Source organism: Mytilus edulis, chromosome 11, assembly GCF_963676685.1.
Source record: "Mytilus edulis chromosome 11, xbMytEdul2.2, whole genome shotgun sequence".
Taxonomy (NCBI): Eukaryota; Metazoa; Mollusca; class Bivalvia; order Mytilida; family Mytilidae; genus Mytilus; species Mytilus edulis.
Window position 1 is genome coordinate 12,986,686 of NC_092354.1, and position 20,548 is coordinate 13,007,233.

General features: G+C 33.0%; 1 protein-coding gene across 1 annotated transcript; it reads right to left on the reverse strand.

Moving 5' to 3' along the window:
- Positions 1–12,625: 12,625 nt before the first annotated feature.
- LOC139495157 (signal recognition particle 19 kDa protein-like) lies at positions 12,626–19,810 on the reverse strand. The gene is made up of 5 exons (XM_071283341.1): positions 19,664–19,810; positions 17,215–17,290; positions 15,611–15,682; positions 14,488–14,599; positions 12,626–13,425 (listed from the first exon to the last, which is right to left on the reverse strand). The coding sequence occupies exons 1-5, from the start codon at positions 19,735–19,737 to the stop codon at positions 13,283–13,285; spliced, it is 477 nt and encodes a 158-aa protein (XP_071139442.1). The 5' UTR covers positions 19,738–19,810; the 3' UTR covers positions 12,626–13,282.
- Positions 19,811–20,548: the final 738 nt, after the last annotated feature.

Here is a 20,548-nt window from a genome sequence, read left to right on the forward strand (position 1 = left end):
ATAAAGAATATAAAACCAAATGAGCCAGAGAATAGAGAATAGTGGGGGGCTAAAATGATTATGGTCAAAATCAATAAACAAATAGTATTTAAAAAGTTTTAAAACAAGATAATGAAGGGCCCTATCCACACCCTCAATCTTTCATTGATAAGCGGTGTCTTAAAGATAGTACAATTTATAAAATTTAAACCTTTCCGATTTTCATTCACTTAAATACTATCCAGTTCACAAGGACTTACGATGACTCTGGTCTATTATGGTATCGTGGCAAGTGGTCGTTTCAGAAAACTACAAAACCCCCTCGGAGCTATCATTGTTTCATTGTTTTGCTAGTGGAATAATATAAATTTTGACATTTCATAAAGGCATCTTTTTTCAATCACAGAAACATTCAAAACAGAACTGCTCTCCAAATTGCCAAAATAAAAACAACATAAGGCCATTAAATAAAACAACCACTGAATCTCAACCTCAATCTCAACAACATATAGATCCTCATGTTTGACTCAACAATCGATCGAAATATTTGTCATTAAATGGAACAACTGTTTATGGTAACTTAACCTGTTTTACGCGTGTTCATTATTTATCATTTCATTTAGGTCACGTACGATATAAATAAATCTTCGAATTATATGGTCCTTTTTAAATAATAGGCTCTTCATACTAACAAGAGTGCACACACTGAAATGTCTCGCCTTCTTAACTAATCATTGATATTATGTTGATAGTCCTAAGTATAAAGCTTTATTACAACTGTCACATAAACTTAACATTAACCAAGATAGCTAAACAAAGACCAATGAACCATGAAAATGAGGTCAAAATCAGATGAACCATGCCGGGCAGACATGTACAGCTAACAAAGCTTCCATACAACAAATATAGTTGACCTATTACTGATAGTTTAAGAAAAATAGACCAAAACACAAAAACTTAACACTGTGCAATGAACCGTGCAATTGAGGTCATGGTCAAATAAAACCTGCGGGACTGACATATAGATTATAATATATTTCCATACACCAAATATAGTTGAACTTTGGCATATAATATTAGATAAAAAGATCAAAACTTAAAAACTTAACTTTTACCACTGAACCATGAAAATGAGGTCAAGGTCAGATGACATCTGCCCGCTAGACATGTACACCTTACAATCATTCCATACAACAAATATAGTAGACCTATTGCATAAAGTATGAGAAAAACAGACCAAAACACAAAAACTTAACTATAACCACTGAACCATGCAAATGAGGTCAAGGTCAGATGACACCTGCCAGTTGGACATGTACACCTTCCAGTCGTTCCATACACCAAATGTACTAGCCCTATTGCTTATAGTATCTGAAATATGCACTTGACCACCAAAACTTAACCTTGTTCACTGATCCATGAAATGAGGTCGAGGTCAAGTGAAAACTGTCTGACGGGCATGAGGACCTTGCAAGGTACGCACATACCAAATATAGTCATCCTATTACTTATAATAAGAGAGAATTCAACATTACAAAAATTCTGAACTTTTTTTTTCAAGTGGTCACTGAACCATGAAAATGAGGTCAAGGACATTGGACATGTGACTGACGGAAACTTCGTCACATGAGGCATCTATATACAAAGTATGTAGCATCCAGGTCTTTCACCTTCTAAAATATAAACCTTTTAAGAAGTTAGCTAACGCCGCCGCCGCCGGATCACTATCCCTATGTCGAGCTTTCTGCAACAAAAGTTGCAGGCTCGTCAAAAAAGAATGTTTTGTGGAAATAAAATGTAAATTGGCAAATAAAAATTACGGAATCGTAAAAAGTTCCATGTAATGTAATTATAATCAAACTGCTTAATTTTTCATATATATATTTTTTTCATAGTTTTACACACATTTGTATTCGCTTCGCAACCTAGCACAGGCACCATTGATGTACATGCCAACTTCAAAAGAAAATGTTTGAAGTGTATGAGTTGTAATTTGAACTTCATGTCGTGTTGTCCTTTGTCAATTTCGTACCACTAAAAGAACGATCACATGATTTTAAAATTTGACATGTGGTTTTTTTAAACGTTGATTCGTCCGTGTTTTGATTTTTAAAATGACAAATATGTATGAAATCGTACTTGCCATCCCATCGGAGCGGGTTTTTTTCTTAATTTTGAACCAGGTGCTCCGCAGGGCGCAGCTTTATACGACCGCAGAGGTCGAACCCTGAACAGTTGGGGCAAGTATGGAAAAACATTCAAGCGTGATACAGCTCTGAATTTGGATTGTGATCAAATTTTTGACATTACATGGTTTTTTTTACACAAAACAAATGTCAAGATTTTACAAATCAATTAAAGATTTCTTCTTCAAACTTTTTAAATCTAAAATTAAATAGTTGACACAGCATATAGGTTTCTGACACAGAATGAATGTGGTCTAATGAACTTAAAAGTTGTTTTTTTGCCTTTGAGCAATTCACTTTGCTGTTGAATATTAATCCTCTCAAAAAAATGTTTGAAGAAATTTTCTTTTTATTTATGAAATCTGAAATGAGAAAAATTTAAACCCCCCCCCCTTTTTTTTCACATCCCCGCTTCCCTTTTTCCAAAACTGATATTAATTCAAATTTCTAATGGAGTTTGCAACAATAACTACTCTTTTAAATACATCATAAAATATTAAAATGTAAAATAAAGTGTTTGTTATCACTGAATGGTAAAGATTGGTTGGTAGTAAAAGTGAATATACATTGTTTATTGTATAAAACAATAAAAAAAACTTCATCAGCAACATTTTATATTGGCAAATTTCCAATGAAGTTATTTACATAAAGTTATTGGCAAATAAAAATAGAAAATGACATCATAGTCATCTCTGGCAAATGTCCAACATACATTATCTAAAAACATTTTAGATAAGATAAGGAAAAAAAGCTTCATCAGCAACATTTTATATTGGCAAATTTCCAATGAAGTTATTTACATAAATTTATTGGCAAATAAAAAAAAAAAATGACATCATAGTCATGTCTGGCAAATTTCCAACATATATTATCAACTACTATTCTATACAAAGAAAGATAACTCCAATTGAAAATTAATTGCTATTGCACAATATTGTGCAATTAGATATTTCTTGCTGTTGTGCAATACTGTGCAATTGAAAATTTCTTGCTATTGCACAATACTTGATATGGAATCCTCATTTGGACCAACTTGAAAACTGGGCCCATAATCAAAAATCAAAGTACATATTTAGAAAAAGCATATCAAATAAGCCCAAGAATTTAATTTTTGTTAAAATCAAACTTAGTTTAATTTTGGACCCTTTGGACCTTAATGTAGACCAATTTGAAAACTGGACCAAAAATTAAGAATCTACATACACAGTTAGATTTGGCATATCAAAGAACCCCAATTATTCAATTTTTGATGAAAACAAACAAAGTTTAATTTTGGACCCCAATTTGGACTAACTTGAAAACTAGGCCAATAATTAAAAATCTAAGTACATTTTTAGATTCAGCATATCAAAGAACCCCAAGAATTTAATTTTTGTTAAAATCACACAAAGTTCAATTTTGGACCCTTTGGGCCCCTTATTCCTAAACTGTTAAGACCAAAACTCCCAAAATCAAACCCAACCTTCCTTTTATGGTCATAAACCTTGTGTTTAAATTTCATAGATTTCTATTTACTTATACTAAAGTTATGGTGGAAAAACCAAGAATAATGCTTATTTGGGCCCTTTTTTGGCCCTTAATTCCTAATTATAACTGTTAAAACCAAAACTCCCAAAATCAATTCCAACCTACCTTTTGTGGTCATAAACCTTGTGTCAAAATTTCATAGATTTCTATTCACTTTTACTAAAGTTATAGTGCGAAAACCAAGAAAATGCTTATTTGGGCCCTTTTTGGCCCCTAATTCCTAAAATGTTGGGACCAAAACTCCCAAAATCAATCCCAACCTTCCTTTTGTGGTCATAAACCTTGTTTTAAAATTTCATTGATTTCTATTCACTTTTACAAAAGTTAGAGTGCGAAAACTAAAAGTATTCGGACGACGACGACGACGACGACGACGACGCAGACGACGACGCCAACGTGATAGCAATATACGACCAAAAAATTAAAATTTTTGCGGTCGTATAAAAAGTACTTGACATCCCATTGGAGCAGGCTTTTTCATTTTGAAAATGGTACTTGACATCATTTTTGGAGCAGGGTTTTTTCCAACTTTGAAATGGTACGTGACATCCCATTGGAGCAGTTATTTTTTCAATTTTGAAATGGTACTTGTCATCCAATTGGAGCAGGGTTTTTTTCAATTTTGAAATGATACTTGACATCCAATTGGAGCAGGTTTTTTTTCAATTTTGAAATGATACTTGACATCCGATTGGAGCAGGTTTTTTTCAATTTTGAAATGGTACTTGTCATCTCATTGGAGAAGGTTTTTTCAATTTTTAAATGGTACTTGACATCCCATTTGAGCAGGGTTTTTTCAATTTTGCAATGGTACTTGGCATCCCATTGGAGCAGGATTTTTTCAATTTTAAAATGGTACTTGACATCCCATTGGAGCAGGTTTTTTTTAATTTTAAAATGGTACTTGACATCCGATTGGAGCAGGGTTTTTTCAATTTTAAAATGGTACTTGACATCCGATTGGAGCAGTTTTTTTTCTCAATGTACTTGTCATCCCATTGGAGCAGGTTTTTTTTCAATTTTGAAATGGTACTTGACATCCCATTGGGGCAGGGTTTTTTTCAATTTTGAAATGGTACTTGTCATCCCATTGGAGCAGGTTTTTTTTCAATTTTGAAATGGTACTTGACATCCCATTGGAGCAGGGTTTTTTTCAATTTTGAAATTGTACTTGACATCCCATTGTAGCAGGGTTTTTTTTAAATTTTGTAATGGTACTTGACATCCCATTTGAGCAGGGTTTTTTCAAATTTTAACTCGTACTTGATATCCCATTAGAGCAGGTTTTTTTTCAATTTTCAACTCGTATTCTTGATATCCCATTAGAGCAGGTTTTTTTCCAACTTTGAAATGGTACTTGACATCCAATCGGAGCAGTTTTTCAATTTGATTTTCTCATCATAAAATGAAATATTTGCCACAATACATTAAGCATCAAACAATCAATCAATCAATTTGGTTTTGTTTATCATATATTTTGAATGATACTTTTATTAACGGATCCTCGCCCTAGTATTTCTAGGATTTAGAAGATTTCTAAGGTATCTGTTTATTACTTGTATTTTTGGACTGTTCCATACGCCGTTTCTTGATTTATGTTTCTATTTATCAAAACTTGAAACTAAACTGAAACACAAAATGAAGGTAATTAGATATAAAAAGATGTGGTATGAGAGCCTATGAGACAACTCTCCTTCCAAGTTACAATATGAAAAAGTAAACCATTATAGCTTAAAGTACGATAATCAACACGAAGCCTTGGCTCACACTGAACAGTTAGCTATTAAAGGGCCCCCAAAATGACTTGTGTAAAACCACTGAAACAGGAATTCCAACAGTCTAATCTATATAAAAAAAAACGAGAAACGAAAAACACTTATGAAACACATCAACAAACGACAACCACTGAAAATCAGGTTTCTGACTTAGGTGCAGACAAATGCGTTGGGTTTAAACGTTTTAAAAGGTACCAACCTTCACTCTAACCTGAAACAATAGTGCATCATCACAACATAGAAAGACTGTTTTAAGAATTATTTGCAATATCATGGCCAGGTGGAAATAATTCGGTCAAATGACGTATAAGTTGATCAACCTTAAGATAAGTATATATCTCGGTTAAATGTGTCTTATACTAATTAGGGTAATATATGTACTGGTTTTTGTCATTCTCGAACACTTGAGACTGGGAAAAGTATTATCACGTGACGTGTATATCAGAAGATTAACTACTTTAGCTACTTTAATTAGGTATACACTTATGTATGTGGTCCATCATAGCACCGAGGTTTTTGATAGCTAAATATAACATACCTCTACAACCCCGTAGCCAGAATTTCGTTGAGGGGTTTATTGGATGATTGCCATGACGTTCTGGTTTATTTAGTCAAACTTATGTACGAATATCGATTTAAGGTCAAGGAACAGTACATGGGCTATGTCACAGACTTTTAAAAAAAACTATCATAGGTTGTTGATACATACATTTTATCTTATTAAAAGGAAAATTTATATAGCAACAACATATAGGTTTTTTTTAAGAAAAAACTATGTATTAGAAATAAGAGATTTGGTGATTTTCAGACAAATTAAAGAAGAATGTCGGCGATTCTATGTGCTTTCTTTATACACATGTTCATCTATTTTGAAATTATTCAATCAGTAATATTTCCGATAATGAAAGATATAAATCGTTTTTTAGTTAAAAGTTCAAGCAAAGGTTGAACATGTATGCAAAATTTGCAAAATCTGTAACATACTAGTATAGCCCATTTGCTGTTGACCATAAATGATAGTATTTTCAGAGGGGGGTTCGTCCAAACCTCTTACTGCAAGCTTTGTTCCAGTATGTGACATTTGAATTGAGTGTAGATTTGCATGGAGAATGATGCATGCTTGCAAAACAGTAGACGATTTAACACTAGATTCCAGACAATTTAGAGCTTGACATATTGTAAAGACACCTTTTTATTGATAAAGACCATATATTTTTCAATATTTTTGTCGTTCCGTTGCTGTCTCATAGACGTTTCATCACCCCACTGGTTTCCTTGAGTAAATTCTGTTTCATCTTTCCAAAGTATCAATCGGCAGTCCTCGGGTGAACCCGCTACTTTCCGTTATTGAGGAACAAAGTCGAACTAGTTTAGACGAGTGTCTGAAGTATATCACAGCTCTCCCACAACTTCGCACTATTGAAAGTTAAATTACCTATGTGTTATCATGTCAAAATCGACTGGTTTGACCCGCTAACAAATATAAATCATGGTTACCCGATTATGGCTGGAATTTAGAACAGCATTTGTCTGAATCATGGTCTCTTAAATAATGTTATGTAAAATTGAAGAAACGTGTAGTTGTCAAAATCCCATTAAGATAAAAATGTATAATTTTTTTTTAACTGCGAATAGAGAGACGTGAACAGACCCCTCCCCATTCTCAGAGGTGGATTTTAGCAGGGCATGGGGCCCGGCGCCCCCTTTTTTTGGGAAATATTTGGTTGATTATATAGGGAATCACTGAAGCTTGACCGGAGGCATTCAGTGGGCCCCCACTTATGATGAAGTGCAAGTGCCTGATCGAAGCCCATTTTTGTCGTGGTTTGTATTTTCGGAAGAGGTGGTGGTGGTTGTTTGGTTGCGTATTAAATATGATATTTACCTTAACAGTTAGATATTTTGTCAATGCGAAAACAATAACCGTGCCAATTTTACTGCACCAAATGAGCATTTTGACAATCAAAGTCTCTTCAGCGATGCTATAGGTCTTTGTAAAACTTAGTTCAAACAATGAAGATCTGTAAAAGAGGACCATATTTGGGCAAGGAATCACAGCTATACACGAAGGAGATTTATTCCTTAATTTTTAAGGATTTCCAGAAATTTTAAATGAAACAGTATCCATATTTGCATGTCTTTTGTGACTAAATAAAAATAGAGCTGCAGTGCGCGCATGATACGTCCATCTCTTTTTCAACTAAAATTAGCTTATTTTTATCATTATATAAACCCGTCACTAAAGTTTCACAAACTGCTGAAAGCGTTTTGTTGTTTTTGTCTGAACACTAGAAAATCTCCCTTTTTGTGTGAATTAAATCCAAGAACTCGAAAACGTAAAATCTAAAATTTATAAAAGTCCAACGGGAGCTTACGTAAAGATGAAAAAATCAACACAGTTTCAAGAAAAGGAGTAAGGGCCGATTTTGGCCTCAAATTTCAGGTTCATCTGACGAAATATTTTGAACACTTAATTAAGTGTCTATTTTAGTTGATTCAATTAGTTTCTGCGAAAGATTTTAACTGATTTGTCATTAAAAACGCTCCGATTCATGCTTAAATATGAAAAATCTTTCAAATATGTCAAAAATGTCACTTTTCAGATGTTTTTTGTCAAAAATGAAAGTGGCCGCATCCGTGTTCATCCTCAACCTTTATATATGTTATGTATTATTATATACATTGTCAAAAAAGCCCATATTTATGTAGCAGAAGCATTCTACTTTCCAATAAATAACTAAAAGTTTATATTTGAACAATTTTGTAAAACTGCTATATTTTTGAGCCAAAAAGGGGTCTTACTGGACCTACTCCTTTGTTTAAGAGCTTTTAAGTTATTGTCCGACATTTTGACGACTGATATAATATACTTTGTAAAGATTTGTCATATTACATGCATACAGATTCGTAACTGTGCTCCATAGTAGAGTATTTTAAAAGAATCAAAGTTAAGGCTGTAATGCCTTCCAAATAGAGCTATGCAAAGTTTTACGGTAAGGAATCTGCTTAGCCTTTGACTGTAAGAGTTCTGAACAACAATAGTTCTAATGAAAACAACAATTGAATTGGGTATCAAATTAATAATTTCGTCATGTTCTAGACATCTAACAAACGAGGATTAAGAAGTTTTGCATAATATTCGTATTGTGCTAAATGCAACAAAAGACTTTTGATCCTAAAGGACCAAGCTCGATGTATTTTCCCCTCTGTCTGTATATATCTCACAAGAACATGTGAGTATGTCCGACTCATATTAATGAAGCTAGAGCAGATAAGTTTAGAACAAATCTGATAGAAAAATATAACTATCTGAGATAAAGACCAACTATTTTGTAATCAAGGCAAATTCAAAGACAAATTAAAAAGAAATTAACAGGACTGTTTTTAAAAACATATAAGACGGTAACAGGAATAGATTGAGAGGTTATTTGTATACGAACCCATACAACTCTGATGTAGAAAAAATCTTTTTGTAAAGCAATTTATAAAAAAAATTACGCTGGTCAAAGTGTTTTGATATTTTACTTTGTGATAAAACGAAAAATGGAGATATGATAATCCGGTTGTATCGGTGGGAAACGAAGGTTTCATATTTTCTAACCTGTTTTAATGAAAGGTACCTTTTATAGATTGGTACATGTTAAGTTTTTTTTTGTTAATTTTGATTATTCCTGAGGCGTTCTTACGTCGCTACTCTAATTACAATCCTGTGTCAATGTAAGAGAAGTGTTGTGGGTTTCTTGGGTCATATTCACAATATGTGTTTGCTTGTGCAGTGCAATCGATTAAATTTTTTTACCGGTGATCGATTATTTGTAAAGCAGAAAGAAAACACAACCAATTCGTTTTGGAAAAGGAAAAATAAAACACAAAAAAAATGTACAGATAAGAGATTGATGTTTCATGAATAAGCAATAAGCAAATCTAAACAATGGTATCAATCTGTCATAACCAATTGGGGTTTTTTGTGTTGTTTTTAATGTCCAGTGACAAACGTGTCATGTATTTTTAATAATAGTTCATTTTGACTATCGAAGTTTCAACCTCTATTAAGTCACAGTATACTAGAACCAATTATCATTGATTGGACAGTTTTACTATTAATGAGTCCGACAAACTTTTTTATCTCACTAATTTTCGATTATATTTATCAATTAACAACTCAACACCTTTCGGTTTTGAAAGTTTAAAATATATATTTCGTGTACAGTGTAGATGTACAGATATCATCATGTTTGAAAAAAATATTCCCATTGCAAGGAACAACGATAGGTTTTTTGGAAATGACAGTTTCCAAGACTAAATAACGTGAACGCTGAGAGATTGTATACTGAGGACTATTCTTTTACATTTTCTGTTTACTGGATTGTATTTAGCATAGAACACTCAGTGTATTAGTTAACCAATTAAAAACTTCGAAGGTTCTCGATTGCTTTATATCCATATTGTTGTTAAATACCAGATGAGTGGTATGGTATTCTGGTTATTGTTAGAAGATGGGGATATAATCGCCAATGAGACAACTCTCCATGTTTAATCCTATTTGTTTAGACTATTGGGGCGACACAGGTGTTACACTATCATTAAAGGTAATATTGGGGCGACACAGGTGTTACACTATCATTAAAGGTAATATTGGGGCGACACAGGTGTTACACTATCATTAAAGGTAATATTGGGGCGACACAGGTGTTACACTATCATTAAAGGTTGGGGCGACACAGGTGTTACACTATCATTAAAGGTTGGGGCGACACAGGTGTTACACTATCATTAGTTACACTATCATTAAAGATTGGGGCGACACAGGTGTTACACTATCATTAAAGGTTGGGGCGACACAGGTGTTACACTATCATTAAAGATTGGGGCGACACAGGTGTTACACTATCATGAAAGGTTGGGGCGACACAGGTGTTACACTATCATGAAAGGTTGGGGCGACACAGGTGTTACACTATCATGAAAGGTTGGGGCGACACAGGTGTTACACTATCATGAAAGATTGGGGCGACACAGGTGTTACACTATCATGAAAGGTTGGGGCGACACAGGTGTTACACTATCATGAAAGGTTGGGGCGACACAGGTGTTACACTATCATGAAAGGTTGGGGCGACACAGGTGTTACACTATCATGAAAGGTTGGGGCGACACAGGTGTTACACTATCATGAAAGGTTGGGGCGACACAGGTGTTACACTATCATGAAAGGTTGGGGCGACACAGGTGTTACACTATCATTAAAGATTGGGGCGACACAGGTGTTACACTATCATTAAAGGTTGGGGCGACACAGGTGTTACACTATCATTAAAGGTTGGGGCGACACAGGTGTTACACTATCATTAAAGGTTGGGGCGACACAGGTGTTACACTATCATTAAAGGTTGGGGCGACACAGGTGTTACACTATCATTAAAGGTTGGGGCGACACAGGTGTTACACTATCATTAAAGGTTGGGGCGACACAGGTGTTACACTATCATTAAAGGTTGGGGCGACACAGGTGTTACACTATCATTAAAGGTTGGGGCGACACAGGTGTTACACTATCATTAAAGGTTGGGGCGACACAGGTGTTACACTATCATTAAAGGTTGGGGCGACACAGGTGTTACACTATCATTAAAGGTTGGGGCGACACAGGTGTTACACTATCATTAAAGGTTGGGGCGACACAGGTGTTACACTATCATTAAAGGTTGGGGCGACACAGGTGTTACACTATCATTAAAGGTTGGGGCGACACAGGTGTTACACTATCATTAAAGGTTGGGGCGACACAGGTGTTACACTATCATTAAAGGTTGGGGCGACACAGGTGTTACACTATCATTAAAGGTTGGGGCGACACAGGTGTTACACTATCATTAAAGGTTGGGGCGACACAGGTGTTACACTATCATTAAAGGTTGGGGCGACACAGGTGTTACACTATCATTAAAGGTTGGGGCGACACAGGTGTTACACTATCATTAAAGGTTGGGGCGACACAGGTGTTACACTATCATTAAAGGTTGGGGCGACACAGGTGTTACACTATCATTAAAGGTTGGGGCGACACAGGTGTTACACTATCATTAAAGGTATACTTCTGACAGACCAATATTGTAGTTTTTTATTATATATTTTTTATATTATTTTTCTTCAAAATGATAAATGCATAGACGTTGGCTTGACATCTTTTGCAATATCCTTAATCAGCACCTGAACTTCCCATGCACCTTATACATGTTATAAGTTAAGAATGTGTAATGTCTATAAATAATATATTTCAAGCACTATTATATCAATAACTGTTAATTGTATAATTCATGGACAGGGCTGGGCTTTCACCAATGTTCAGTAAATGTTGCAATTTGTATTTTTTTTTATTTCATCTGGTTTCATGATTCTAAGTCTTGTAGAATATCTATCAAATTGTATACAGAAATTAAAAGATGATCAGATCCCATTATAAGAAATAAACATTAAAGGCTTTTCCTGATGAAAACATGACTTAGGGGACAGGGCCTCAAATTAGTCATCAATCTGATATGTATTGATGGTAATGCAACTTGATATTATTACAAATAATCTATCAAAAATAGTTTCTATCAAACTAACTTAAGGACGTACTTAGGTGAGGTTTTGGAATTAATGTTCGATATTCGGACTTCTCTGTGTTTTTCCATACAATATAAGGTAAAATATTTTGCCCCATAACACTTTATCTTTTAACATTACAAGGCTTAATAGCTCATTAAAAGTCATTTAACAAAATTTAAGCAGATTCTTGATTTCCTTTCTTTTGGTTTGAGACCCAAATAATACCAATGCAAATATAAGGTTAAAGTCCCAGTCAGCCTTTTCCCGCCATATTTTATAAATCAAATATCTCGAAAAGAAGCTCCATGACCTATCAATATTTTTAGCTTATTTTGGTCCTTAACTTATACTCTCCCATGTTATCATGGTTATAGTATCAACTTAAAATTCTTGATTTATTTTATTTCTCCTAAGATCACCCAAGTACATCCTGAAGCAGAAAACTTAAAAATTGATCATGGCCAGCACCGAAAAAGCAATCCCTTTGTCTCACTTTTCCAGAATTCCGTCACAGGTGAGACAAAAACTGATCCACTGCAATTCATGTTACCAATTAAAAATTATGAATTTACTTTCAAATTTATTGTAAAAACAATACATAATTTTTATGTGTTGTAATAAATACATGTTTTGTATGTTTCTATTTCATACAGTTTATTATTTTCTTAATTCAATACATCTCCTTTATATTAAGTTTCTTCCATCTAGTAATCGTCATCCATCAAAAAAACACTTTTTTGAATTTTATTTCTTTTATCAAAATCTCAGAAAATTTTACCTATAGTTTCAGTAACATAAATATACACTTTAAAAGATCAAGTAGATGTTGTCATTTTCAACTATCTGAGTAGAGATTGGACCTAACTTCTAAATGGTCCTTTCTGCCAACCCTTTGGAGTTGACATTTCTGTTCTTTTCTAAGATAAGCTGACTGCTGTCTATCATGAGACAACAGCTTGGAAATTTATTTTTACGAAAAATAATGTTAATTGAAATGGCAAATGGAAATGACATTATCCAAATGAGTATATCATTCTTTATTTAGTTCTCAGAACTCAAGGGTTAAAGGAGTTCCATCATTAAAGTACCTGTGGTGATCCCTTATTAGTAAAAATAATCTAACATTTAATGAAATTACAAATGAAACTTTGATATCACAAGCATTACAGAGTTGTCTCCCATCCTTATCTAACTTTCACACAAGAATTATCTCCCTTCTAATGTTTATTTTCCTTTCCTGCCTTTCTTTTTCTGTCCTCCCTTTGATGCCTGTTGTGTTTGAGCTGGTTGTTGTGATGACTGGTTCCCTGCTATTCTGGTTTTAAGTTTGGGTATTGTTTCAGCAATGAATGTCAGTACAGAATCACCTGGAAAAAACAACATTTTTAAAAATCCATATTTCAACATTATTCAAAATGTTTTATGCAAATTCATGTAAAACTGAAGTTTGCATTCATATTTCTTTGTTTGATTATAAATAGGTATTGATTTGATTCTTTAATTTCTATGTCATTTTTCTGTCTTTACTTTGTCCCTTATTCTCCAATCTTTATTTTTTTTTCCTTTATTCTCTCTTCTGTAAATTGTTTAAATAAACTCACCATAGATATCAAGTTAAAATCTTTGTGCTTCAGTATGAGGTTAAGTCTGTCTTTTGTTATATTCAAATGTTGTTGTTTTTTCTTCATTTTTATGAAATAATGCCTAGATTGCAGATTTTTATAGTCTGGATGAATTTTTTTATACACCTTTTGAGTGTGCATTTTGTTTGATCTATAAATGCTGTTTGTTTGTAATTTTTATGGAGTAAGGCATAGATTGCAGAAATCTTTTTAGAAAATTTATTTACAAATTTTGGAGAAATCAAGCATATTTGATTAAAAAAATCACAAAAATGTGCATTAAACTCAACTATTTTATATACAATAATATATATTAATCTTGAATTTTCACCTACATGCATTTAGGCCAGATATTATAACAATTTGATATTCTTTTAAATAAACAGACTTAATTAACCTTCACAAACAGAGATATTTATATTGGTGATTTGTATTATATTTTGTTTGTGATAGTTGTACTGCTGTCCCTAGTTGAGATTGGGAACACTAAGGACATGTTTGACATTTTTACATTCTTTATGTGCCTGCCCTAAGTCTGGAGCATGTGGTTTGGTGTTTGTCATTTGTTCATGCATATGTCTGTCATATTTGTTTTTTTCATAAATTGTTTTGTTATAAATTACATTGCAAATTTTCTCTTATGAGTTGTTTAATTTTACATATTTATGTTGGGACCTTTTATAGCCAACCCAACTTTATTTGAACTGTAGTGGGTAGTTGGTTTCATTTGAAATCATACCACATCTTTTTTTAAATAACTTAAGATTCATCAACTAGCATCAATGGTTTAGGCTTTTTATAACTTACGATCAGGAAACTTTTCACTGAATGGCTCTCCATCTTCTGTTTTTAGCATTACCCTCACTCTTCCTCGACATTTAGGATCTCTATGGTCCAGTTCCCTTGGATAGACCTTATTCTGAAATTGTATGAATTATATTATATATCGTTGCATTGAAGACCCATTGGTGGCCTTCGGCTGTTGATTTCTCTTTGGTTGGGTTGTTGTCTCTTTGACATATTCACCCTTTTATTTACTACAATACACTTAACATTCATTCTCCATGACCAATGTAGCAAAAAATATAATGATATATTGATATACATGTAAGAGTGCAAACATAGATATGTCTTGCCTGCTTTACTTATCATGATTGAATTTATGTTTAAAGTAAGAAATTATATATGAAGGTTATACTAGAAGTATCACATAAACTTAACATTCATTATCAATGATCCATTTAAATGAGGTCAAGGTCAATTGAATCTTTCAGATAGACTTGAACATCTTACATTCATACAATTTATAATATATACTAGTTAGCCAATTGCTTTAACATAGTATCTGAGAAACAGATCTAGACCTAATAAGAATAACTGAACATTGTCCAATTGACCAAGAAAATGGGGTAAAGTTGACCTATCAACTGCTAATCATAAAGTCTGATAAATTGACAAAACTATAAAACTAAACCAGTGTTCTAGCCAGAATTTGAAAAGGACAGGGTGCTAGTCAGAAAAAGGGTAATTTAACGTGAGGTATAGGGGGAGGGTTGAGATCTCAAAAAACATGTTAAGCCTTATTTTTGGGTCTGTCCCAAGTCAGGATCCTCTAGACTTTGTTAGTTCTTTGTTATTTTTAATTTTAGTTCATTTTTATATTTCAGAGTTTTTAGTTCATTTTTATATTTCAGAGTTTAATATGATGTCCATTATCACTGAGGTTGAACTAGTACACATTTATGTTTAGGGGCCAGCTGAAGCACTCCTCTTGGTGCAGGATTTTCTCCCTGTGTTGATGACCAATTAGTGGCCCTCAGCTGGTTTCTGCTCTTTGGTTGAGTTGTTGTCTCTTTGACATATTCCCCATTTCTATTCTCAATTTTATTGACCAATAAATAATTTTCCAATAGAAATTAATGATACTTACTTCTATACCTATATGTAATCCAGACTGTATCAACACATCTTTAATTTCTTGACATGTTGGGTTCTCTACACACTGTTAAATGTAAATAAACAAATACATAATTTTGTACAGTTTTGTGTAAGAAGTTTTCTCTTTTCAATAACAACAAAGCTACAATACACTGGAACGATTACTAAAAACTCACAAAACATTATGTCATACTGAATATATGGAACTCAGTAATGTCTTTCAATAAATCAATAGTTTAGGTTATTCTTGCCACAATCCACAAATTTACATTTTTATGTGTATATAAATAAGAAGATGTGGTATGAGTGACAATGAGAAAACCATCCAATGTATAAAGACTAAACAATAATAGTGAAGTACAGCCTTCAACACAGAGCCTGAGATCACCGCAGAACTATAAAGCTATTAATAATAAGGGGCCCAAGATGACTAGTGCCAAAATTAAACCATTCAAACTGGAAAAACAAAAGTCTAATGATAAATCTATATATGAACAAATGTTAACGGTGAGATATGTCTCGCCTTTTTGTAAATTTGATAATGCAAATGTTGAAATTAAAAAGGCCATTCTTTAACATGTAAACTATGAAAATATTCAAAGTCAATAAACCATGACTCAAAGTACATGGCTAAACAATCTCCATGGAAACAATACTTGCAAATGCCAATAAATTTGCATACAAAATATCATTGACTAAACATTAGCGGTTCATCTTAAACTTGTCTAATCACAAACTATACATTTAAACTAAGCCAATGTATTAAAGGCAATAGACAATGTTTTATTTCAATAAGTTCCCTGACTGGGGAGGGGCCAAATATTCTTCATGGAAATGAGAGGTGCTAATCCTTATACAACTGCATACAAATTATCATTTGCCTTTCACTTCCCCTTGAATAGACCTAATCACAAACTAATACATGTAAACTAAGAAAAGGTTTCAAAGTCAAAATACCATGACTGAGAAGGACAGGGCCAAATAATCTCATACCTGCCAACTTTTGGAAATCCCCATGTTGGCTTTAGTGTGTGACAACAATCTTCGTAGAAATAAGATGTGCCAATGCTAATTCAGTTACATACCAAATATCATACATGTAGACTTACTGCAAGCTGTTCACCATAGACTAGACCTAATAACAAACTGATTAAAATGTTGATGTCACCAAGTTAACACCGGGATTATTATTGTTACACCAACAGCATACCTATGTCCTGCTATTTTACTCTCAGTCTGTGAAGATGAGATAAAAACGAGAAGCAAAAACTAAGAACCACATCAACAAACAACAACCACTAAACAACAGTCCCCAAATCTCCTCAATAACTGTCCACATACAACATGGACAATGTAGCAAAATAATTAATAAAAATGTTGATGCATATTTGATGGGCTGATTAGATGTGACTTCTCCTTGTCTGGCTGCACATACACTTCTCCCCGACATTAGAAGTGTGGTATTGTTTTTATTCTATGAAATGATCCAGTTTGAAAAGTGATTTTTCTTAGAAAGTATATATGTTTTGATAAGTGGTAAATAAGGTTAATAACTAGCATGACAAATAACTAGGCTGTCCAGAGTAGAGTACTCACTATTTGTTTTTGTAAGCGTCTTCCTTCTTTAAGTGATTTTTTACTGTTAATGTAAGCAGGATAAACACAGATCCATCTGAAAACACAGGTTATAATATTCAAGGAAAACTTAAAAATTAAATTTACATGTACATTTACATGTACATTGAATGCTTACACATAATTACATGTACATGATTACCATAAAAATTTCGTAAAATTACATGTCATGCATGAATATGACTTTTGTACAGTAACCTGAGAGAATGATTTTAATGACAAATGCACTATGTTTCCGCTGAGACTCGAACCTGGGACCACTGTTTTACAAGACAGCACTCTAACCAATAGACATGATGGATGATGTATGAAGGGAAGCTAACACGAATTTTTGTGGTTATTCAACACAGGCATACATGTAACATGTGTAAGCCAAAAAAAAAAATAGAGAACCATAATACAAGAAGTTGTCTGTGTTTTGCTTTGGAAAAAAATTACCTGCTACCTCTAATTGTTCCACAAATAAATTAAAACGAAACAAAAGATAATGTTATTGTTTAAACAGTCAGGGGTACTATTTAAACAAGTGATTTCAGAATCACTTCTTTGAGTGATTTTGGCTGTGAAATATTAAATTTTTCACACAGACTTTTCAAAATCACTAATACAAGTAATTTGAGAAGTTAGAATGTAATCACGATCACTTTAATAAGTCTTTATAACAATTTTTTGGATATTTTTCCCACAAGCTTGATTTTTTTATTGGTGAAAAGACAAGAATTCCATTGAAAAAACAACTATGTACATGCAGAAATTGTCTTTTGCTTGTTAAGCCTGTCAGTTTTTACAGTTTATTTGAATATGCAAAAACTGGAATAATTTGTAGATCAGGACATAATTATAACCTAAAAATAAATCATTCTAACTCGAAAGAAACGCAATCAGGTCACCTAATATTGTTGACCTTTGTCTGATAGTAAGAGTAGCTAATGAATATTTGATTACAGAACAATTGCCAAGGGTACTTTTAAAAGCTTTAGCGCACTAACTTACTGCCCAAGCACACTGGTGAAATTGATATCCAAAGATAAAGGGATAATTGATTTATGTAGGAAAATTATAGAAAAGTTTGTGAAAATATGGAAAATCAATGAAATTAGCGTTTGAAGATCAAAGGAAACACCAAAGTCACTTAAATACAATGAAATAGGTAATAACTGAATTAAAAAAAACACTGAAATAGGTGATAATGAAATCACATGTTTAATAAGTATTACCCATGAGCGGCATGACTGTTAAATAAAATCGGTATCGGGACTGTTCACCCTAGGTCTGTTCGCTCTGAGTTCGTTCGCCCATAGAGTCCGTTCACCCTACTATAAAAATATTAATATTCAGGGCATTGAAGTTGAATAAACTTATTCAGATATTTCTATGGTATATATATATCATGTATATTCTTGAAATTTATGGAAACATTGAAATATTTAAAAGTTTATGGCTTGTTTAGGATCATTAATTGTTCAATGACAAAATAATTTGGATCACTGATTATTGTGATACTAGTCTTTCGATGGATTAATAATAAAAAAAAAACGTTTTGTTTAGATAAAATATTCAGCTTGAAATCAATAAAAACAATTATGTACAAACTGTAAATTATGAAACAGACTTACAAGTTCATTTATTTATACCATGATCGATTGGTACTATGTGTTAGAGAAAAATGACATAAATTTGGTGGAATCAATCACTAGAAGCTTGTGTTACTCGCTCCATGAAAAGCGTAGTGCGCTCCTTGAAAGTAAATAAACATTTAAAAGTTGTAAGGTTTACCAAACTCATAGGCTGTAAATAGATAAAAATTGCTTAAAGACTAGTCATACTGCATACATTCATGATCGACTGAATACAATTATTTTGTTAACAAATATCAATAAAGATAAATACATTGTATTCCAGTATTCTGCTCTGCAAATCAAAGGGAAAAAGATAAATTGATTGCTGCAATATAAATATTCTGTCAATTTTTCAACAAACTTTAACATATTTTGTCCAAATACTTAAAAAAATGCAACTAGACAACAATTAGCAAAAAAAAATAAATATCAGTGCGAATGGACCCTGGGCGAACAGGTATCAGGGCAAACAGGTACTAGTGCGAACATGAATCAGGGCGAACGGACCCGGATAATTTCAATAAAATCAATCATTGTTAATTAACCTTTGTTCCTATGCATAGGCCTTCATGTTCCATACAACCTTGACATAATATATATTATAGCTTCATATGCCCAACATTAACCAACATCAAAATATCATATGGCATATGGTACATGTACACGTAGTTTGTACAGTAACTGTAGAAATATTTGTCGGTACGTTTTGCTTATTTTCTGACTCATTATATGATTCAAAAAGAGTCAAATCGAATGGAACAGTGACTGATAATTGTGCTTTATCTACATACCTTTCTCTGTCTGTGTGCTTAAAACCTGCACTTGGATTCCAAGGTCTAGCTTGAGCAGGTTGTGTCTGTGCCATGTTGACAAAATTTATGTTCAATGTCAATTTTGTGCTTGGAATTGCAATATATTTTTTCACTTTTTTAAGCGCTTACACGACTTTGTGTCTAATAAAAAATATATGACGGAGAGTGTTCCGTCTATACAAAAGTATATTAATTGATATGAATCGCAAAAACTTTTCTCTTAATTTAATATATATTTTTAAATATTTGCAATTGCGAATATAAGAGCTTTAAAAATGTCATTTTTACCTGTAATTTGTAAGATAGTATAAACAGCTGGTATATTTGTATTTGTATGCAGCTGCAGCCGTATTTTGCATATGGGTGTTTATATAGATCTATATAGTTGGTGTATACATACAGGTATATATGTGTGTATATATTTTATGTATTTCTCTCACTTTTCTTTAGGAGACAAGCTTCTTAAAGTGAAGGGCATTTTTTTTTTTTAATTAAACGGGCTTTTGAATAAAAACTTAATTAAGATTAAGATAAACCTCACCTTATAGTTATATTTTCGGATTTTTAAAAAAAAATATCTATTTTAATTATTCTATCTATCTTCATATTTCCGCACTCAGTCACAACTTTGACTATTACGTGCCTACTCAATAGCAGAAGCAGCAACAATACTTCATTTCAATAGGGTTTTTCATGTGATTTTTGTCGAGCCTGTGACTTTTGTCGCAGAAAACTTGACATAGGGATAGAAATCCAGCTGCGGCGTTAGCTAACTTCTTAAAAGCTTTATATTTTAGAAAGTGGAAGACCTGCATGCTTCATACTTTGATGTGGATGCCTCATGTTACAAAGTTTCTGTCAGTC